Below are 19,948 nucleotides of genomic sequence, written 5' to 3'. Positions count from 1 at the left end.
CAAGGCAGGGGCCCTGGCCTCAGTGCAGAACTGGGCAGTGGCTTCAGAGCTCCACCCTAGGGGGCACGGCCGTAGCCAGGGCTCCGTCCTCAGCAGGCTTTTCTCCCCTCACAGGATCCCCACTTCAGCCCCTTCGCAGATGAGCTCACAGACTACGTGACCAGGAGCATCCTGGCCACACCCATCATGAACGGCAAGGAAGTCGTCGCAGTGATGGTGGCAGTGAACAAGCTCAGCGGCCCCTGCTTCACCAGCGAAGACGAAGATGTGAGTGTGCAGGGCTTGAGGCCACATCCCTACATGCTCCTGCTGCACGGTCTCCTAGCTGCAGTGCTGTGCTAGCACCCGCCTACACTTGTGTGTACATCTGTGTGTGTGAGCCACACCCTTCTGCACACCTATGCACTAGCCACATCCCTTCTACACACCTGTGTGTGAGACACATCCCTTCTGCACACTCACATAGGAGAGCTACGTCCCTCCACATGCTTATGTGTGAGCCACATCCCTTCTTTCTGCACACCCATGTATGAAAGCCATGCCTTTCTGCATACCTATGCATTAGCCACATCCCTTCTGCACACCCGGGTGTGAGCCATGTCTCTCTGTACAACTGTGAGTCACGTCCCTTCTGCATACCCGTGATCCACGTCCCTCTGCACACCCATGTATGAGAACCACACACTTCTGTACACTTATTCATGAGCCACATCTCTTCTGCATGCCTATGTGTGAGCCATGTCTGTCTGCACACCTGTCAGTCACATCCCTCTGCACACGGTGTATGTGAGCCATGGGCCTGCACCATGCACCTGAGCTTGTGTGAGCCCACACCAATAGGTGTGTGAACTGGCTGCCGGCATGTCTGTGCATGTATGGTGGTCCTCAGCAGCCTGGGTGCTCATTCCTTCTGCAACCTGGGATTGCTGACTCCTGATGCACAATGGCTCTTTCAGGTTTTCAAGAAATACCTGAATTTCGCTGGGTTGAACCTGAAGATCTATCACTTGAGCTACCTTCACAACTGTGAGACACGCCGAGGCCAGGTATGTATAGTGCGGCAGGGCTGGCCTCCAGCCCTGGCCTTCCGTGCTCTTGAGCTGGCCCATCCTCATGAGTGGCCAAGACCATGTGCTCTGTGTGGGCCAGACATGACTCTGGTCAGGCGGGCCCCAGTCCCCTGCTCCTGCCCCTGCCCATATGAAGCTGGGTGGTGGAGATGCTGTGCTCACCTGGGCAGGTGGGGCTGCCCCAGGAGGGAGGGACTGTCTTCTGTGACTGAGCTGAAGCTGGGGGGCAGGAAAGAACTCTGCAGGGTCAGGACCCTCCACTGACCTGAATCCTAGCCATGGAGGGAGAGGTGCCTGCAGAAGTGCAGGAGGTCCCACAATTTTCAGACACATCCTGCCGGCCATGGAGGGGCTGATGGCTCGGAGTCCTGGAGCTTAGTGATTGAGCTCCCTGGCAGGTTTGGCCCTGGCTGAGACTGGAATCTACTTTCTGTGAGAGCAAGGGACACGGGGTGGGGGTGGGGTGTGCCCTAGGGTCAGTGCCTCCTGAGCTGCAGAGGTGCCTGAAGGACCCTACAGCCTGAGTCCCCCTCACCCTGAGGCCTGAATAAATGTTGAGCAGGCAGTACAAGGGTCCAGGACGGAGAAAACCATGCCCAGGGTGCCCCAGGGCCATGGGCGGCAGCAGGCCCTCTGTGCCACTTCTCGCTCTGCTCCGGCTGCAGTGAGCCAGGCCCTGGTCCCCTGCTGCAAACCTGTTAGAAAAAATGAGAGGCCGCTTTGCCTAGGCCCCTCGTGCTGCCCCAGCCCCACCCTAACTCACCTTTGGCTCCTGGACCTCTTGGCCTCAAGTTAGGGTCTGAACTTTCTGGCACTACTAGATATACAGGCTTCTTTGTACGCCTCCTGCCCAGTCCTGGATTGGCTCCTGCTCCAAGGAGACCTGTTCCCTGTCATGTTCCACAACTAAACATTCAGGGTCACTCCAAGTGAACTGCGCTGCGAGAAATAATCAGAGACAGAGGAATATCTTTTTCTTTGGGTCCTGTGAGGGCTCCCCTGACCTTCGGATCCGTGGAAGAGCATGGAGCACACGCTGAACCCTTTTATTGGGAAGAAGCCATTCAAATGAGGCAAGGGGTCAGGTTTCAGGGGGTTGAGTCTAGCTTTGGATATCTGCTGTCAGCAGGTTGACTGACATCTGAGAAGGCCATGCCCATCCCAGGAGCCGTGTGGGGATCATGGCAGAGCAAGTGAAAAGACCAGAGCGAGGCCTGCCCAAACAGAGGGGCAACGTCAGTCCAGTCCACCCTGTGCGCTCAGTGCCCGTAGTTCACACACACACAGCCTGTGGCTGCTTGCCACACCTCCTCACTCTCATCACTCAAGGCTAAGAGGCGCTCAGTTCCTATGAGGTAGCTCCTGACAGTTTCCTTGATCCGAACGTGGTGTTAGGAGACAAGTCCAGGTGCTGCGCATGCTCTCTGCTGCAGGGGAGTCCTGCTTCCAGACCCTGTCTGCTGACATAGAGTGCTAACTTGAGTGTACATGTCTGTATTTCTACATGCAGCTGTCTGCTTCTGGATGAGGTTAAACATGAGTGCTCAGCCTGCTCCTCTTGTGATGTGTAACTTCCCACCCATCCTGCCTCCCGCCCCTCACCACTCACTCGCTTGTTCAGAACCTGGTGTAAGGATTGTTAGCCTTTATCCAGCCGAGCACAGCACTACACAGATTCCTGTGCCCTCAATCTCACAGATGCCACTCATTTCCAAAGTTACAGAAACAAACCCCTTTTCCCCAGACCCTGCGGAAAGGGAGTATAGTAGTACATTTGTAATGTCGTGAAAGTCTCCTGTCACAGTCTCCTGTCAAGGAAGCCTTGAATCTGTCAACCCACTTAATTGATTTGTTTGCACACATTAAGGTTAGTCTTTGCACTTTGAAAAGTGCAGTGGGCCTCACCACATGCATAATGACATATATCTACCATCACAGTGTCATAAAGAGGACCTCCTTGCCTTAAAAACACCGAGCCACCTGCTCTCTTCCCCCACACCCACCTGATCCCAGGGAGCCACAGAGCTGCTACAGGTCCACCTTTTCTGGAACCACAGGCAGTTGGTATCTCCCAGTGTGTAGCCCTCCATGTGGCTTCTTCCACTTAGCAACATGCACATAGGTCCCTCTGTGTGTCTTTGTAACGGGATCACTCTCTCTCTTTGTATTGCTCAGGAGTATTTCCTGGTCTGGATCGACCACAGTTTGTTTACCCCTCACCCACTGAAGGGCGTCTTACTAGAGCCCAGCTGGGGGCGGTTCTAAAGCTGCCATGAACATCTGTGTGCAGGTTTTTCTGTGATAGGAGCTTTCAGCTCAGTAGGCTGGGCATCAGGGGGCACCGCTGCCAGCTCACAGGGACTGACCATGCTCAAGTGCGAGAAGCTGCACCTCATTCCTGGCAGCAGTGAATGAGGACCCCCCGGCTGCATGCCCGCGCACTCCGTGCCCACCGAGTGGGGCCTAGGGCCCGTGACTGATGCACCGTGCCAGGGTCAGGAGGCGGCAATCTTATCTGTCGCCAGCACGTCTTCTTCTCTATTGAGGTGTCTGTTTGGCTCTTCTTTAAACTGGGCTTTTTTCTTATGGCTTAGTTTTAAGAGTTTCTTGAATATTTGGACACAAGCTCATGAACATATATGTGCTTTGCACATATTTTCCCCCAGGATGTGGCTTGTCTTTTCACTCTATTAATAGTATATTTGGCAAAAAAAAAAAAAAAAAAAAAGAAATTTTAAATTTTAGTAAAGTCCAGTTTCTGAGATATAGAAAGTCCAGTGATCCGTTTTCAGAATATGAGTATTTAGCCTTGAATGTAATATTGGGATGTAGGAAAAACAGCAGTAGGGGAGAACAGGACGGAAAGTTACAAGCAGTTAATGCCTGAGTGTGACTGATTCACAGCCCTGTGACAAACAGGAGGTGGGGGAGGACTGACCTGGTCAAGGAAGATCAAGGCACAGTGCACTTCCCCAGGGCACAAAGGGAGGCGGGGACAGCCAAAAGAATGTTTCTTCAAGTGACCCAACCAGGAGATAATAAGACCTAGGGGACATTGGAGAAGACCACGCACCTTGTGGTCAACCAGCAAGGCATAAGGGGCGGGACTTGTGCACTAGGGAGTGAGCACTGACTGAGACTGGTCTGGATGTGCCTGCTCTCTGACATCCGCTCTGGCAGGACCGCCATTAGTAGCCTCACTTCTCTGTGCCTGTGGTCTCAGTCCACTCTTTGGATTTGGACAAGTGAGCATGTTTCTTACACACTTACCTTGGAGGGGGGACACTGAGAATTTAACTGAGGAGTGCTGCATTCAGTTTAGAACAGATAGGAACCAGGGGAACAGAGACCCAGAATCTGGGAATTCAGAAACTGAATTTCCATTCAGTTCAGTAACCTGAACTGAATCCCCAGCCCTTTTATTTCAAGACAGAATCTCTCTAAGTTGTCCCAGTTGGCCTTGGACTTGACATCCAACTTCCTCAGACTCCTGAGTTGCTGGGATTGAGGTGGGCGCCACTAAACCAGGATCCATGCTATATCATATATATTCTTTGTGGGGCTGAGGGTGTAGCTTACTTCATAGAGTGCTTGCCTTGCATGCACAAGGCTCTGAGTCAATCTCCATCACCAAAAACAAAAAATATATATATTTTCTTATTGCATCGTACTTTATGCTGCACCTGAAATCTCCTCTCAAACCACAGGAGGCCCAAATTACTCCTGTGTCAATATCCTATATACCTATGTCTTATAGACCTATGTCTTACATATGCTCAGATTCATCTTATAAAAGTTGTAAACTATGGCCTAGATTAATTTTTAAAATTTTCTTGTAGTTGTAAATGGACAGAATGCCTCTATTTGATTTATTTTTATATGGTAATGAGGATCGAACCCAGGGCCTCATGCATGCTAGGCAGCTCACTGCCACAGAGCTACAGCTACAGCCCTAGATTCATGATTTAATGTAGGTGTCTACTTGCTCAATTTCAACCATTTAGGAAAGACAGTACTATCTCTGTCTTGATGGTGTCCCTCCGAATCAAAGTTCAGAAGTCTTGGTGTCAACAGTTATATGGGTCTCTGTTTCTGCTTTTTATGCATGTGGTAAAACTCTGTGGATCGGTACTGAGACCTCATGGGGATTATGGGTGTCTGCTCCCCCGTTTCCTCTCTGTTCTGCTCTCTGTGGCTGAGGGCTGAGTCCTGTGAGGTTCTGGGCATCTGTACCTTCCTCTCCTCTCTGTTCTCCCCTCTGTGGCTTTGTGATGAGTTCTGGTGGGGTTCTCGGTATCTGTCCCTTTCTTTCCTCTCTGTTCTCCCCTCTGTGGCTGAGTGGTGAGTCCTGTGAGGTTCTGGGTCTCTGTCCCTCCCTTCCTCTCTGTTCTCCCCTCTGTGGCTGAGTGGTGAGTCCTGTGAGGTTCTGGGTCTCTGTCCCTCCCTTCCTCTCTGTTCTCCCCTCTGTGGCTGAGTGGTGAGTCCTGTGAGGTTCTGGGTCTCTGTCCCTCTCTTCCTCTCTGTTCTCCCCTCTGTGGCTTTGTGATGAGTCCTGTGAGGTTCTGGGTCTCTGTCCCTCCCTTCCTCTCTGTTCTGCTCTCTGTGGCTGAGTGGTGAATCAAATGAAGTATGGAGTAGGAGTGATGAGAGGGCATATCCCTTCCCCAGGCCCAGTTTTAGGGGAAAGCATCTGGTGTCTTTTCATCATGTGTGACAACAGCTATGGGCAGGTAAAAAATTTTTTAAAGGTTAAGGAAATTCCTCCAGGCACAATGGTACATGTGTGTAGTTCCAAACACTCAGGAGGCTGAGGCAGGAATATTTCAAGTTTAAGACCAGCCTCATTAACTTAGTGAGGCCTGATATCAAAATATCAGGGGATGTGGGTCAGTGTTTAAGCACCCCTGGGCTCAACTCACAAAAGTTAAGGAAATTCTTCCTGTTTCTAGTTTCTGAGAGTTTTTATTCTGAATGAGTGTTGGATTTGATCAAATGCTTTTTCTGCATTAATTGGTAAGATTTTTCCTTTAACCTTTTCATGTGATGGATTACATTAATTGATTTTTAAATGTTGAACCAGCCATGTACACCTGGAATAAATGTCACTTGGTCGTGAAATATCATCTTTTTCATACATTGTTAAATTGGCTTTTGCCAAGATCTTCAGAATTTTAGCATCGATGTTCATGAACTACCTTGGTCTGCAGTTTCTCTTTATTGCATTGTCTTATCTGGTGCTGGTAGTAGGGAAGTGCCAGGTCATAGAATGTGTTAAAAAGTGCTTCCCATCCTGGGTATAATGAAGTCGCAAACTCACTGTCCCCTACCCTGTCACAGAACAGAATGCTTCTGTGACCCCCAGCTGCAGGGCATACCAGTGGGGTGTCTTCTGATCCACTTCAGGTCCAACACTACCCACCTGGAGATGGAATTGGATCCCACAGGCTAAAGGTCAGTCCAAGACTTCCCCCAACTCCCAATGCCAATCACTAGCTCCAGACCACTTTACCTGTGCTTGTGACCAACCAGCTATGAAGCAGTGGTACTGGTCAGGGGTACTAGGATTTTCTGTTGCTCTAAAAAAAAAAAAATACCTGAGGCTCTGTACTTGATGAACAGAGGTTTATTTCAGTCACAGCTGTGGAGGTTCCAGAGGATGGTGCTGGCTTCTGCTTAGCTCTGGTGAGGGTTTGGCTGGTATCTCCAGTGTCAGGAATGTGCAGGAGGCCATCAGGTGAGGCAGAAAACCAGAGTGCAGGGAGGACCCACCTTTGCCTCTTTATTGCCACCCACAATCCTGCAAGTCCAGCATTGATCCCTTCCCTGGCAGCACCCCTGAGGTAATCACAGCTGACCCCACCTCTTAAAGGTTCACAGCTCTTTCTATCACCACTATAGGGACTGAGTCTCCCACACAGGAGCCTTTGTGGGACACACCCAAACCACCTCCAGACTGTAGGCTTGGATCTCCCCTGATGCCTCGCCAGCTTCAGTTACGTTGCTGGAGCAGTTCACAGAACTCAGGGAAAAAATATGACCGCACACAAAGGAGGAGATGCCCAGGTGGAGGGCTGGGAGAAGGGCCATGGGGCTCCCTCTCTGCTACCCGACTAGGCTGTCCCTTCAGGCTGCAGAGGCTGCGATTCAAGTACAGGTCTGACTGGCTCCAATGGCCACTTTGTGGTCACTCCACCTGTGTCCCTCCCTTTTCTAGAGAATGCTCCAAGTTCCTGCCCTCTCTAGGAGCCACCAGGCTCTCTCAGTCATCAGCAAACAGAAAGAGTCCTGCTCAGGACTAGGGCCCCAGGGTGGTCTGACAGACATGAGTACCACACACAAACACACCTTCAGAAACTCACCAGCGGCCCACGTCCTGGGAGAGACAGGATCCTGGGCCCCACCCCAACATTTGCTGGGATTCTCCTGCCACCTGTCAGCAACTGTGCATTTGTTGTTGTTGTTGCTGTTGTTAATTAAGCTGTTACCTTAGTTTATTTGATACTTCAAAGTCTGTCCAGGCTATTCTGTTTCTTGGTAAGTTTTAGTATTCGTGTCTTTGAGGGAATCAATCTATTTTATCTAAGACATCGAGTTTAGATTGTCATCACAGTGTGGCCATGTGTGGCTGAGGCACGTCCTTGGGCAATTTCACCAGAAGTGCTCTTACACCATGACAGTGATGACCAACTGCATGTGGAATGCATGCCGGGGGAGCACGCCACACCTGCAGTCTTGTTAGATACACCTGAGCTGCCCTGGAAATCAGACGAGTGCTAAAAGTAGGTGGGCAAGGCAGACTTCTGCCAGGAGGGCTGCGACAGACCCGGCTGGCAAGGGCACCTGGGCAGGATGTTCGCCTGCTTTATCCTTAACATAGCGCTGCCCCTTGCTCTGATAGGAGGAGCTCGGGGTTACAATCTACACAACTGGCTAATTTCAAAATTGGGGAGGGCAAAGGGAAGGATCATGGTTCAATTGGCTACAACTGGATCTTTCATCCCAATTAAGGCTAAATACTATATTCTGAGAATAGACCACTGGACTTTCTGTCTCTCACAAGTTCCCCCTTTTCTTTTTATACCCTTTGGCCACGTTTTCATTTTTGTTCTTGTGCCATCCATCCTAGATATATTGAGTGGAAATCACCCATGGTAATGAGTTCTCCCCTTTTAGGAGACCAGGTAGGCATCCTGGTGATGAGGAGCACTTGTAAGGTCCTTTCCAACTCAGCTGTAGCTTGCCTTCTTTCCAGGTCTTGATTAAAACCAAGTCTCCAGGCTGGAAGTGAACTGCAAACTCCAGAGGAGTCTGAGCAGCAGCTCATGATAATCATACCAGAAAAAAAAAGCACAGACAGGTCTCAGATTGGCTCAGAACACACCTGTGACTCTGACAGAGCTTTTTGCAATATTTATCAGACACTCCTGTATAAAGACGCTTCCTTTATAACCTCCCAGTTTTACTTACTTTCAGGAGGACTGACACAAATGTACATCTCAGGTAAAAGAACTGTCTATCATTTAAATGTCCACATGCAGCTGTGCTTTGGTTATACTCTCCTGCTGGGTGTTTAAGACCAAGTTGATCAAAATTGGCCTTTATTCCCTCTCTACTGTAAGAGCTGAGATTTGTCAGGGATCACTCTTGGGAACTTGTGAAAAGCCTCTTGGCTCCTTTAGCTTTTCCTCTACCAGTTGTGCCATCTGCCAGGATGGGCCAGGGTCTTGCTGACCACATGTGGCTTCCCTGGAAACATCAGAGACATTCCCCTCTCCAGCAACCCTCCTCTGCAGAATGTGCACTGGGTGGCTTCCTGTTCTCTAGGGTCCTCGTGATCCCCCTATTTAGGAGGTCAGGTGACTGGCTGGAGTTGCAGGGCCCTTAGAGGGGTCTTGTCATTCCCTGGATCCTGGATGACCTTCATGGGCAAAAACCAGATTTTTTTTTTTCTTATTTGTTCTAATTAGTCATACATGACAGTAGAATGCATTTTGACATATTGTACACAAATGGAGCACAACTTCTCATTCCTCTGGCTGTACATGGTGCAGAGTCACTCCCCTAGTGTGATCATACATGAATATAGGTAATAATGTCTGTCTCCTTCTACCATCCTTCCCTTCCGCACAGCCCCACCTCTCCCCTCACTCTGCTCTACAAACCAAAGTTCCTGCATTCTTCCTTGTACCCATGCTAAACTACGGATCAGCATCCACTTATCAGAGAAAACATCTAGCTTTTGGTTTTTTGAGATTGGCTTATTTCACTTAGCATGATATTCTCTAGTTCCATCCATTTACCTGCAAACATCATGATTTCATTCTTTTTTAAGGCTGATTAATAGTCCATTGTGTATATGTACTACATTTTCTTCATCCATTCATCTGTCAAAGGGCATCTAGGCTGGTTCCATAGTTTAGCTATTATTAATTGAGCTGCTATAGACATTGATGTGACTGCATCACTGTAATATGCTGTTTTTAAGTCCTTTGGGTATAAACCAAGGAGTGGGATAGCTGGGTCAAATGGTGGATCCATTCAAAGTTTTCTGAGGTATTTCCATACTGCTTTCTACAGTGGTTGCACCAATTTGCAGTCCTGACCAGCAATGTATGAGTGTGCCTTTTCCCCACATCTTCACCAACACTTAATATTGCTTGTATGCTTGATCATTGCCATTCGGACTGGAATGAGATGAAATCTTAGTGTAGTTTTGATTTGCATTTCTCTAATTGCTAGAGATGTTGAACATTTTTTCATTTGTTTGGTGATCAGTTATATTTCTTCTGTGAAGTGTCTGTTCAGTTCCTTAGCCCATTTATTGACTTGTTATTTGTTTGGGGGGTATTAAGTTTTTTTTAATTCTTTGTATATCCTGGAGATTAGTGCTCTATCTGAGTTGTGTGTGGTAAATATTTTTTCCCATTCTATAAGCTCTCTCATCCTGTTATTGATTGTTTCCTTTGCTGAGAAGATGCTTTTTAGTTGGAATCCATCCCATTTTTTTTGACTTTACTTCTTATGCTCTAGGAGTCCTTGTTTGGAAAGTCAGGTCCTAAGCCAACATGATGAGGATTTAGGATTTAGGCCTGCTTTTTTCTTCTATTAGGCTCAGGGTCTCTGTTCTAGTGTCTAAGTCTTTGATCCACTTTGAATTTATTTTTGTGCAGGGTGAGAGACAGAGGTTGAATTTCATTTTGGCACATATGGAGTTCCAGTTTTCCCAGCACCACTTGTTAAATAGGCTATCTTTTCCCCAGTGTATGTTTTGGCACCTTTGTCTAGTATGAGATGACCATTTATGTGGGTTTGTCTCTGTGTCTTCTATTTTGTACCATTGGCCTACATGTCTATTTTGGTGTTAATACCATGCTGTTTTTGTTACTACTGCTTTGTAGTATAGTTTAAGGTCTGGTATCGTGATGCCTCCTGAAAAGCCCATAATATTGGCTGCCTTTTCTTTGGCCCTTTTACCTCCTTATCTTCGGTCTCCAAGTTTTGGTTTTAAACATGTAGCAGGTCAGTTTCACCAGCAACTTTAATATCTATGATTTTATAGTGATCTCTTCCTTTAACTGGGGTTAGTATTAGTACTAGAAGTCAGCCTTATATCCCATTTGTCCTGTAGGTATCAGCTTAATATCCTAAATCAACTCAGGTTGTCCTGTTAGAAGCAGTACTTCTTCAAAACACTAAGAGGCAAAAGTTATAAAGCTCTATAAGGGAAATACAAAATTGAAATTAACAAGACCAAAAACATATTTAGTTTGTTATTTTCTTTGAACCAAGAAACATAATTTCTATAACAACACTAATATATATTTGGTATAAGACACATACATTTATCAATTCAATCACATATGAGATCCCTTACAAATTTTACTTTTTTAAAAAAAAAATTTCTGCAGGTCAGGTGGAGCATGTCTATAATCCCAGTGGCTTGGGAGGCTGAGACAGGAGGATCACAAGTTCAAAGACAGCCTCAGCAATGGTGAGGTGCTAAGCAATTCAGTGAAACCCTGTATCTAAATAAAATACAAAAATAGGATTAAGGATGTGGCTCAGTGGTTGAGTGCCCCAGAGTTCAATCCCCAATGACAACAACAACAAAAAAAAATCTCTTTTAATGTTACATGTCTTCTATAATTTACCCAAAACTTTACTTAATTTTGTATCAATTTGAGATCATAGTAATCTTTACAATAAAAATCTTTTGAACATAACTTTAAATGAGGTTAAGTCTAGCCTACTTGGGAGCCATCTTAACATGGAATAGGGTGAAAGGCAGAGCCTTATCTAGGTAAGACAGGCCTCTTGACAATCCCACAACATTACATCTGAAACATGAATCAAACAAAAACTAAGAGAGCTCCTAACTTTATTTTTGTGTGAAAAGAGGCAAAAATGCTTCTGGTTTACAGTGTCAACCTTTGAACAAATCAGGCTTTTCTTGTTACCTTCCAAAAATACATTTAAATTTCCATTGTAAAGAGTAACATAAAATTTCATATAACTTATTGACAACATGTTACCTTTATCCAGTTATAAAACATCAAATGACATAAATGAATGCCAACAAATTTTTTTCTATATAAATCTGAAGGGGACTATTGGCTATGAACTATTTTAGTTTGGAGAACAGCAACTTGATAAAGTGTTCTCCAGGCTTTATGCTTTAAAAGGCCTGTAAACTTGAAGATCATGAATGCACTGACTATACAAAGAAGCCACTAATGGTTAGTGTCACAGTTACACAGATATTTTTACATTAAGTTTAGATTTTTAAAGTAAAATATAGAACCCATAGTATATAGTAACAATAACCACAGGTCTTCCTGGGTTAGCAGTAGTAGCAAAAATTAAAGGGTAACTTTAAATCTCTTATACATTAGGAAACATTGTTAATGATCAGAAATAGACTCAGTCAAAGCAAACAGATATAAGCCAGGTCTTTAAATGGCAGTGTGGCCCTTCTATGTCAGATACAGTGTGTAAAAAAGAGCACTTAATGGAACCACCATTTGACCCAGCCATCCCTCTCCTTGGACTATACCCAAAGGACTTAAAAACAGCATACTACAGGGACACAGCCACATCAATGTTTATAGCAGCACAATTCACAATAGCTAAACTGTGGAGCCAATCTAGATGCCCTTCAGTGGATGGATGGATAAAAAAATGTGGCATATATACACAATGGAATATTACTCAGCAATAAAGGAGAATAAAATCACGGCATTTGCTAAGTGAAGTTAGCCAATCCCAAAAAAACAAATGCCGATTGTTTTCTCTGATATAAGGAGGCTGACTCATAGTGGGGTAGGGAGAAGGAGCATGGGAGGAATAGATGGATTCTAGATAGGGAAGAGGGGTGGGAGGGAAAGGGACGAGGCAGGGGATTAGCAAGGATGGTGGAATGTGATGGACATCATTATCCGAAGTACATGTATGAAGACACAGTTCGTCAACCTACTTTATATACAAACAGAGATATGAAAAATTGTGATATATATGTGCAATAAGAATTGTAATGCAAAAAAAACAAAGTACATGTATAAAGACATGAATTGGTGTGAACATACTTTACATACAAAGATATGAAAAATTGGGCTCTATATGTGCAATAAGAATTGTAATGCATTCTGCTGTTATTTAAAAAAAAATACAATCGATTTTTTTAAAAAATGAAAAAAAAAGAGAGAGCACTTATTTGTTACCTTGCAGGTAAATCTACAAAAACTTTCATTTTACAAACCTTTACATAATACTTAGACAAAGCTCATACAAACATCATTCTTGGATGTATACATATCTCTAGTTACATGTATTTAGGGTGTCAACTATATTATTATACCCTAAAATAACTGTTGCTTATTTAGCCAGTTATGAAGTAATCATTTAAAATGCTTTAAAACAGGTTCAAACCCTAATTCTTTTAAGACTTAGCTTCCCTAAATAATAAAACCTAACAGACATGAGAAAATTATCTTGATAGATTTGAGCAGATCAATGTTTAGACTTTGATTCCTATCAGTAAATTAAAATTTTAATAACTTTAACCGATGGTGTTAATTATAGCCAATCTAATCACATACACAAACTTTTTGAGATTTACCTACCCTAAACCTTCTGTGACTTAGACATTCTACAACTTGTTTACATCCTTCTCTTCACCCCCTCTTTTATCTTGGACTTTAGCACAAGAATATTACTTTACCACACAAAATACTTTCTCATCCAAAGCCATTTCTTTTATCATCTAGTTTTCCATGTTAAAATATATTTACATACTTATAACTTTCTTTTCTTTTATATTTTCTAGTTTCAGACCTTTTCTTAAATTCATATTCTGAAACAATTCTTGTGAATATTTTCTGTGCATTTGATTTACACAATGCATTTCATCCCAGGAGAGGTTCAGACAATCTGGCAGGTACAAAGCTGTGCCTTAATCTTTTTTCTCTCCCAGGTGCCATTCAAGGGGTTGGAGCCCAGGGTCTGTTTGAGTTCAGCCATCTCCTTTATTATCATCTGCGTTTCTCTTACCCAAGGCATGTTGTCTTCAGTGGAGGAGGCCTTTCCACCCTCTTCCCTTTCCCTCCTTTTCTGAAACTTACTGAGAGAGTAGAACCCCAGAGTATGAGGGTGTGCCATAACGGTTGGGATTTAAAAGTGACACTTGGTTGTCTGGTCTCTGGTTGGCTTGGGTACTTGTTTGTGCAGGTTCTTCCTTCTCTAAAGAGCCAGCTCTGCCTGTCCTCCAACTGGTAGTAGGACCAGAACTGAGCACAGAAAACGTCAGGCCTTTGCCACAGGGTTTGAAAGTCAGTGGAACCCCAGTGTGGGAGCGCTTGTGCAGAAGGGCCCTTGGCATCCTCGACATCTGAACAGAGAGGGTGACCTTGATCTTCTGTGGGCCCCAAAGCTGTGGGGGGTGACCCTTAAGGCCTGACGAGGACGCTTGAGTCAGCAGAACTAGATGCCCTTTATTGATGCAGCCCTCAAAGTCCCCTTTATCTTCTGTGAGTGTCAAGACATTAGCAAGGGCTGTGGTAGAGTGTCTGCCTGGCATGCATCAAGCCCTGGCTTCGAACCCTAGCCTGACAAATCAATAAAGATACAAAGGATTAGTGACCTCATATTGAGGCCCGACTAGACCTTGGGCAGTTGGATTGAGTGTCTCTTACCAAGGCAGGACCTAGGCCCCCTTTTGTGTGTGTGTGTCCTTTCCCTCTTAAATGGAGAAACCCCAGGGTTTTGGGGGTTTTGTTTTGTTTTGTTTTGTTTGACACTGTGTTGACCCCAACTCTGGAAGCCCTGTAGACAGGGTTGAGCATCCCAGAGGAGACAGGCCAATAGCTTTCCTGAGAGCCACATGCCCTGGACAAGTTGGTCTTCGCTAGTGTCTGTATTTGCCATTTTACTCATGATTAGGGCCACCAAAGTACTGTCCTCCTGGCTGTTACATAAAGGAATCTCATTCATACAGCCAGGGCTGCTGTCCCCACAGTAATAGACCTGAGTTTCAAGATGCCTAACCTCGGACGTAGGGGTAGTAGACAAACTTTATTCCTAAGAGGATAAAATCTTTCCCTGTAGTCCAATAAAGTAGAAACTGGCAAAAACTGAGGATCAGTGGGGCAGGATCTGAGACTAGACTTCATATTTCCTGGGGGAGGTTGCTGCAAGGCAGAGAAAGAGAAAGAAAGGGGCAACTCACTCAGGCACTGGCAGGTAGCCAGGAAGGCTCTGCTCAGAGTCGTCAGATCACACCGAGAAGTCACCTCAGCTTGGGACCCAAGGGGCTGCCGAGTGAGGCCCTCCTTCCGCCTTCAGGCAAGAGGCCAGGCCGTGCAGGGAGAGTAAAGCCGAGGCGGAGCTTCTGTGTGCCATCCATTGGCTCTTGGCCACCTCTAGAGACGCTGCAGTCACACCAGCGGGTAGCCCCAGCCAGAGACTTAGGGGACTTCTAAGAGAGACCTGTTTCTCGATTGAATGGATGGCCATGAAAGGAGACTGAAGCAAGATCAGACCCTCTGCAGAGACAGAGAGGGACTGCAGAGTCCTGCTCCAGCAAGGCATCCCCTGAGCCTTGGGTCCGGCAGCCACACTTAACTGCTTTTCACTTTTAACAACTGGCTGACAGGGTCTGGGGTTTTCGATAAAGACAATGTACAAGACAGAGTACAGGACTCCTAGAAGAAAGCAAAGTGAAAGAGCTTTAGTCCATTTCACTCACCTTCTGAATATCCCCCTGTGGGCCTCCAAGATGAAACCAGAGTTCTGAGTGAGACCAGAGTCCCCACTCTGCCCATTGCCTTCTGGGTTCTTGTCTCACACATCTGAAGAATAAGATCCATGGACATTAACAGAAGGGAAGAGTAAACAGAGTGGGATTTACTTGAGTGAGAAGAGAGAGAACTCCCACCATGTGAAAGGGGCCTGGTAGCAGGAAAGCTCATTTAGGTGTTCCAGCTTAGGGGTGTGTATGGTTCTGGGGTGTGCGCATGGGTCACATCTGTTAAACAGGCAGGGAAAAAGTCATCAAGGCTATGGGCTCTATCCTTTAGCCTGAGTTTGGTTGGGCTCCAGGTGTGGTCTCTGCATTTGAACAAGACCTCAGCTGGGGCCCATCACTTCTGATTGCTGACCATTGACTCTTCTTACTCACCAACATTCTGATTGGCCAACTAGGAAAAAAAAATATGGGTTAGTAGTTTCAAAAGTATCTTTGTCCTGACCAATTTAAATCAACCCTTTTTGTTAAAACTTTATTTAAGTCCCATGAACTGAAAAGGTATTTGGATCCATTAATTAAATTAATAAGTACTCATTTATAAGCTAATTGATACTATGTTCATGATATATGGACACAAGCAGGTATGCAGACACAACACACAACACATGGGTGTTCACACATACACAAAGCAGACAGGAAGCAGGGACCTTGTAGCTTTTAAGAAGGTACTAGATCTCCACAGGTAGGAGATCTAGTATGCTGCAGGTGTTTATTAAAGTCTCTATTAGAGTTAACCCTCTGGAAATTAAAAGACAGCCTGTCACAGATGTCCACACCCTGACTAGACATTCAGCAGAGCTGCGCTGGGCGTGCAGTCCGTACCAGGGTGGACGTGGAAACCCAGGTGCACGTGGCCATTGGTGCTTCATGGAGTCAGTCTCACTCCCACTATCGCCACTGTGCACAGGGGACCTTCTGCTGTCCTTCCCTGTCCCTAGGCCTTGGGTCTTTACTCCCTGTTGTCTCTTGCAATGAATCTCCCCTGTGCACCCACCCACTTTACTGGAGGTTTCTTATGACTTGGGCCCTGCTCTGTGCTCAGCCCCCTTAATGGTGACTTGCACAGCCCCCTCCTGTTCTCCTGGGGGTGACCTTGTGTTTCTCAAGGCACTCACACTCACACAACCTCCAGGATGTTCTGACCACCAAGGAAGTACTCCTCTCTCAAGCATGAGAACAGATTTTCCCGCTTTGGTCCGTGCTCAGAATTACCTCATCACTGTGGTGCTTGTTGGGGTCCTTCCTCGTGTTGCCGATCCATTTTTGATACACTTTGGATTTTAGGTCCTTAGGCAGCTTCCTCTGAGAAGAAGGTTGTGTGTGGCTCCGAGGCCACCACAACAAGGTGTAACTGAAATCTCAGTCCCTGTCCCTGATGCCAATTCAATAATGAGGACACGGTTTTGAGGAAAAGGAAAAAGAAGTTTTATTGCTTTGCTAGCAAAGGAGAAACACGGGGACTCCTGTCCCAGAGGCTGTGATTCTGCCCATCCAGGGGAACAGGGGGATTTTTATTTTTGGTACCAGGGATTGAACTCAGGGCCCTACACCACTGAGCCACACCCCTAGCCCTATTTTGTATTTTATTTACAGAGAGGATCTCACTGAGTTGCTTAGAATCTTGCTTTTTCTGAGGCCAGCTTTGAACTCATGATCCTCCTGCCTCAGCCTCCTGAGCTAATGGAATCACAGGTGTGTGCCAACCATGCCTGTCAGAACAGGGGGCTTTTAAAGGAGCTATTCAAAGGCTACATTCCAGGTGTGCCCTCACAGGGGGTCCCAGAGCGTCCTGGTAGTCTGTTAGGATTTACTTGCTAATCTTGGGAGATATTCACTTCCTGGACCCTCTAGCAGACATCTCCTTCCTGTGGAGCACAGATAACTCAAGGAAATCTTATTTCCTGCCCCCTGGGTTAGCGGGGGAGAGGGAGAAGAGATAAAGGAAAATATGGCCCTTTTAAAAATAAGCCTCAGAATTATGTTCAAAAGGTGAAGTGGACCACTGTTAAAAAGGCAGCAGGATGCATCTCCTCTAAGGAGTGGCTTTAGGTGCCATTCTCTTAAATGGATCTGAGCCTTGACGCTCACCCACCTGCCCTCTGCCATTGAGATGAAGCCTGAGCCCGGGAGATGGGAAACTCGTGCAAGAACTGGGCTGAATCGCCCATGCTGTATCCCTCGGCTGAGAGCCTTCCAAGTGTCTTTCTCCTCCCTTGAGTGAGACAGGAGGGATGGAGGGGGCTGCTCACGGCGCCCTCAGACCAGGTGGTGGTTGTCATGGGAACTCTTGGGCCCACGTCCAGTTGGTTCCCTTTCCCTCTGCCTGCACAGTCAGGAGATCTTCACCTAAAGGACCTGCCAGGATCCCAGAAATAAAAACAGGCATGGTCCCAAGACTGAGCTGGGGCCCCTGGCTCCCCTCGCCTCCCACCATGGTCCACACACCACCTCGTCCCCTGCCCCCGTGGGTGCAGGCTTGGGTCCCCGTTTGCAGATCTCACTGTGTCTGTGGCCTGGGCGGGAGTTGGAAGGTGCTGAGTCCTCAATCCCCATGGGCCTAAGTCATTTCAGTCTGGTCCGCACCCTGATAACCTCAACAGCAATTGCAGGCTGAGGTGCGGCTCCGTGGCAGAGGCCTGCCTAGCATGCTCAAGGCCCTGGGTTCCATCCCCAGCACCACAAAGAAAACATAAATAAAACACAGTTGCAATGTTCGTGAGGTGTTTATTCCCCCACAAAACGAACCTGGAGACCACCAGGGCTGCAGGTTCCCGTGCCATGGGCGTGTCCAGCTTGGCTCCCCAGAACTCCCTGATCTCTGTGGAAAAGCACAGTTGCTTTTGGGGGCACCTTGGCAGACACAGCCCGGGAATTCACTGTCCAGGTACAGAAATGCCGTAAGTGAGTGTCCTGAGTCCAGCAACCCTGGCCCTGGACAGAAGACACTGCCAGGAGTGAGGAGGGCTGCTGGGCCCCTGACACCCTGTCCAAGACACAGCCACCCACACGCCCCAGGTGCTACTGTGGGGGCCGTCTTGGGGCTGTGAAGGGCTGCCCCACTTCACATACAGCCCTCTAGGGTCTCACCAGGGCACTGTCCCCCGAGGAGCCACATCTCAGGGACCCTGCATATTCTCTATCTGGAAGGTCTACAACCAGTCCCGTCCCACTGCCCTACCTCCTGCCTTTCTAGTCCCTCCCTAGCCCTGTGCTTCAGCATCCCTCTCCTCCAACACCCTACCAGTCCACCCCCCAGCAGTCAGAGCCACACTTTACAACTCAGGTCTTGTTGCTGGGCCTTGGGGCTCCCCTGCAGCCTGGCCCCTCTCTGCACATGACCGCAGGCCCCTCTGTAGCCTGGGCCACTCTACCAGGAGCACAAACCCCAGACCACCCTGCATCAGAGAGCAAGCCGCAGGGTCCGTGTCCCCTGTTCTGTGGGTGGTTCCCCATCCCTAATCCAGGCAGCAAGTGAATTAGGCAGGAATCACAGACCTTGCAGCTCCCCCCAGCCTCTCAGGCCGCAGGCCATACTGTGGAGGCACAAGACAGACGCTGGTGCCTCCACACTTATGGTCAGCTGGAGCTCACTCTGCCCCTCCCTCCTGCTGGTAGCACCACAGGCCCTGCAGGTGCTCCCCCTGCCCATCTCCCTCCCAGCTGAGCTCCTTCTGAAGAGCTCCTGACCACTCTGTTCAGAGCCAACAGAACAAAGGAAGCTACAGGGTTGGCCCTGGACCTGGGAACACCTCTCTGTCCTACCACACCAGCTCCTGGTCACTTTCCATTGAACAATTCCCACTGCCCATCACCTGCAAAGACTGGACGAGGCCCAATGGGTGCAGTCTGTGGCCAATAGCCAACCCTCTGTGTGTCTGGGCCTGATGGCTCATACAGAGGCCTGTGGGCACACGCAGCATACCAGGACAGGCATGGAAGAGCGAGCCCAGCAACCTCCGCGCCAGGGACTCACTGGGAACAAGTGGGAGTTCAGAAACCAGGAAGCAGCAGGGAGCCTCTGAGCAGGGCCTTCTGGAATCCGCCATGATGTCTTAGCTCTTAAGGTGACTCTGCATACCTTGGATAATGACTGCCTCCTGCTGGTGGGGCTCTGCTGGGGACAGACAGTCCCCATGGTAGGTGGGATCTCATGGGGCTGAGTCCTGCAGAAGCCCCAGCTGAGCCACTGCTCCCAGGAACTGGAACCTGTGCTGCAGCCTGCTTCCCCCCACCCCACCCCACCCACCCAGCTCTCCACTTGGCTGAGCTCAGCCTCCCCAGATTCCACACGAGCAAGATGGTGCAGCATCTGTCCCTGAACCCATTTCACTCAGGGTTTCACCTGTGACACAGAGGTGGGTTCCATTTCTTAGCTACCATGAATAGTGCTGCATCCCTTCAACATACTGACTCAAGTCTTTTGGGTAAATACCCAGAAATGGGATTGCTGGATCATATAGTACTTCCCTTTCAGTGTTTTAGGAACCTCTGCCTTGAGTTCTAAACAGCTGTCCTGATCTGCATTTCCATTAACAATGTGTCGGCTCCCTTTTCCTGAATCCTCATCAGCACTTACCTT

General features: G+C 47.5%; 1 protein-coding gene across 1 annotated transcript in view; it reads left to right on the top strand.

Moving 5' to 3' along the window:
* The window catches only part of Pde6b (phosphodiesterase 6B), a 50,385-nt gene that overhangs the window by 14,392 nt on the left and 16,045 nt on the right, over positions 1 to 19,948 (top strand). The window contains exons 2-3 of the mRNA XM_046423584.2: positions 115 to 267; positions 957 to 1,046. Coding sequence (XP_046279540.1) covers positions 115 to 267; positions 957 to 1,046 — 243 coding nt within the window. The remainder of the gene's footprint in view (positions 1 to 114; positions 268 to 956; positions 1,047 to 19,948) is intronic.

Source organism: Marmota monax, unplaced genomic scaffold (genome assembly GCF_021218885.2).
Source record: "Marmota monax isolate L192 unplaced genomic scaffold, Marmota_monax_Labrador192_F-V1.1 WCK01_AAM20220418_F8-fsc00009, whole genome shotgun sequence".
NCBI classification, from domain to species: Eukaryota; Metazoa; Chordata; class Mammalia; order Rodentia; family Sciuridae; genus Marmota; species Marmota monax.
This window is presented reverse-complemented; position numbering and strand designations above follow the sequence as displayed.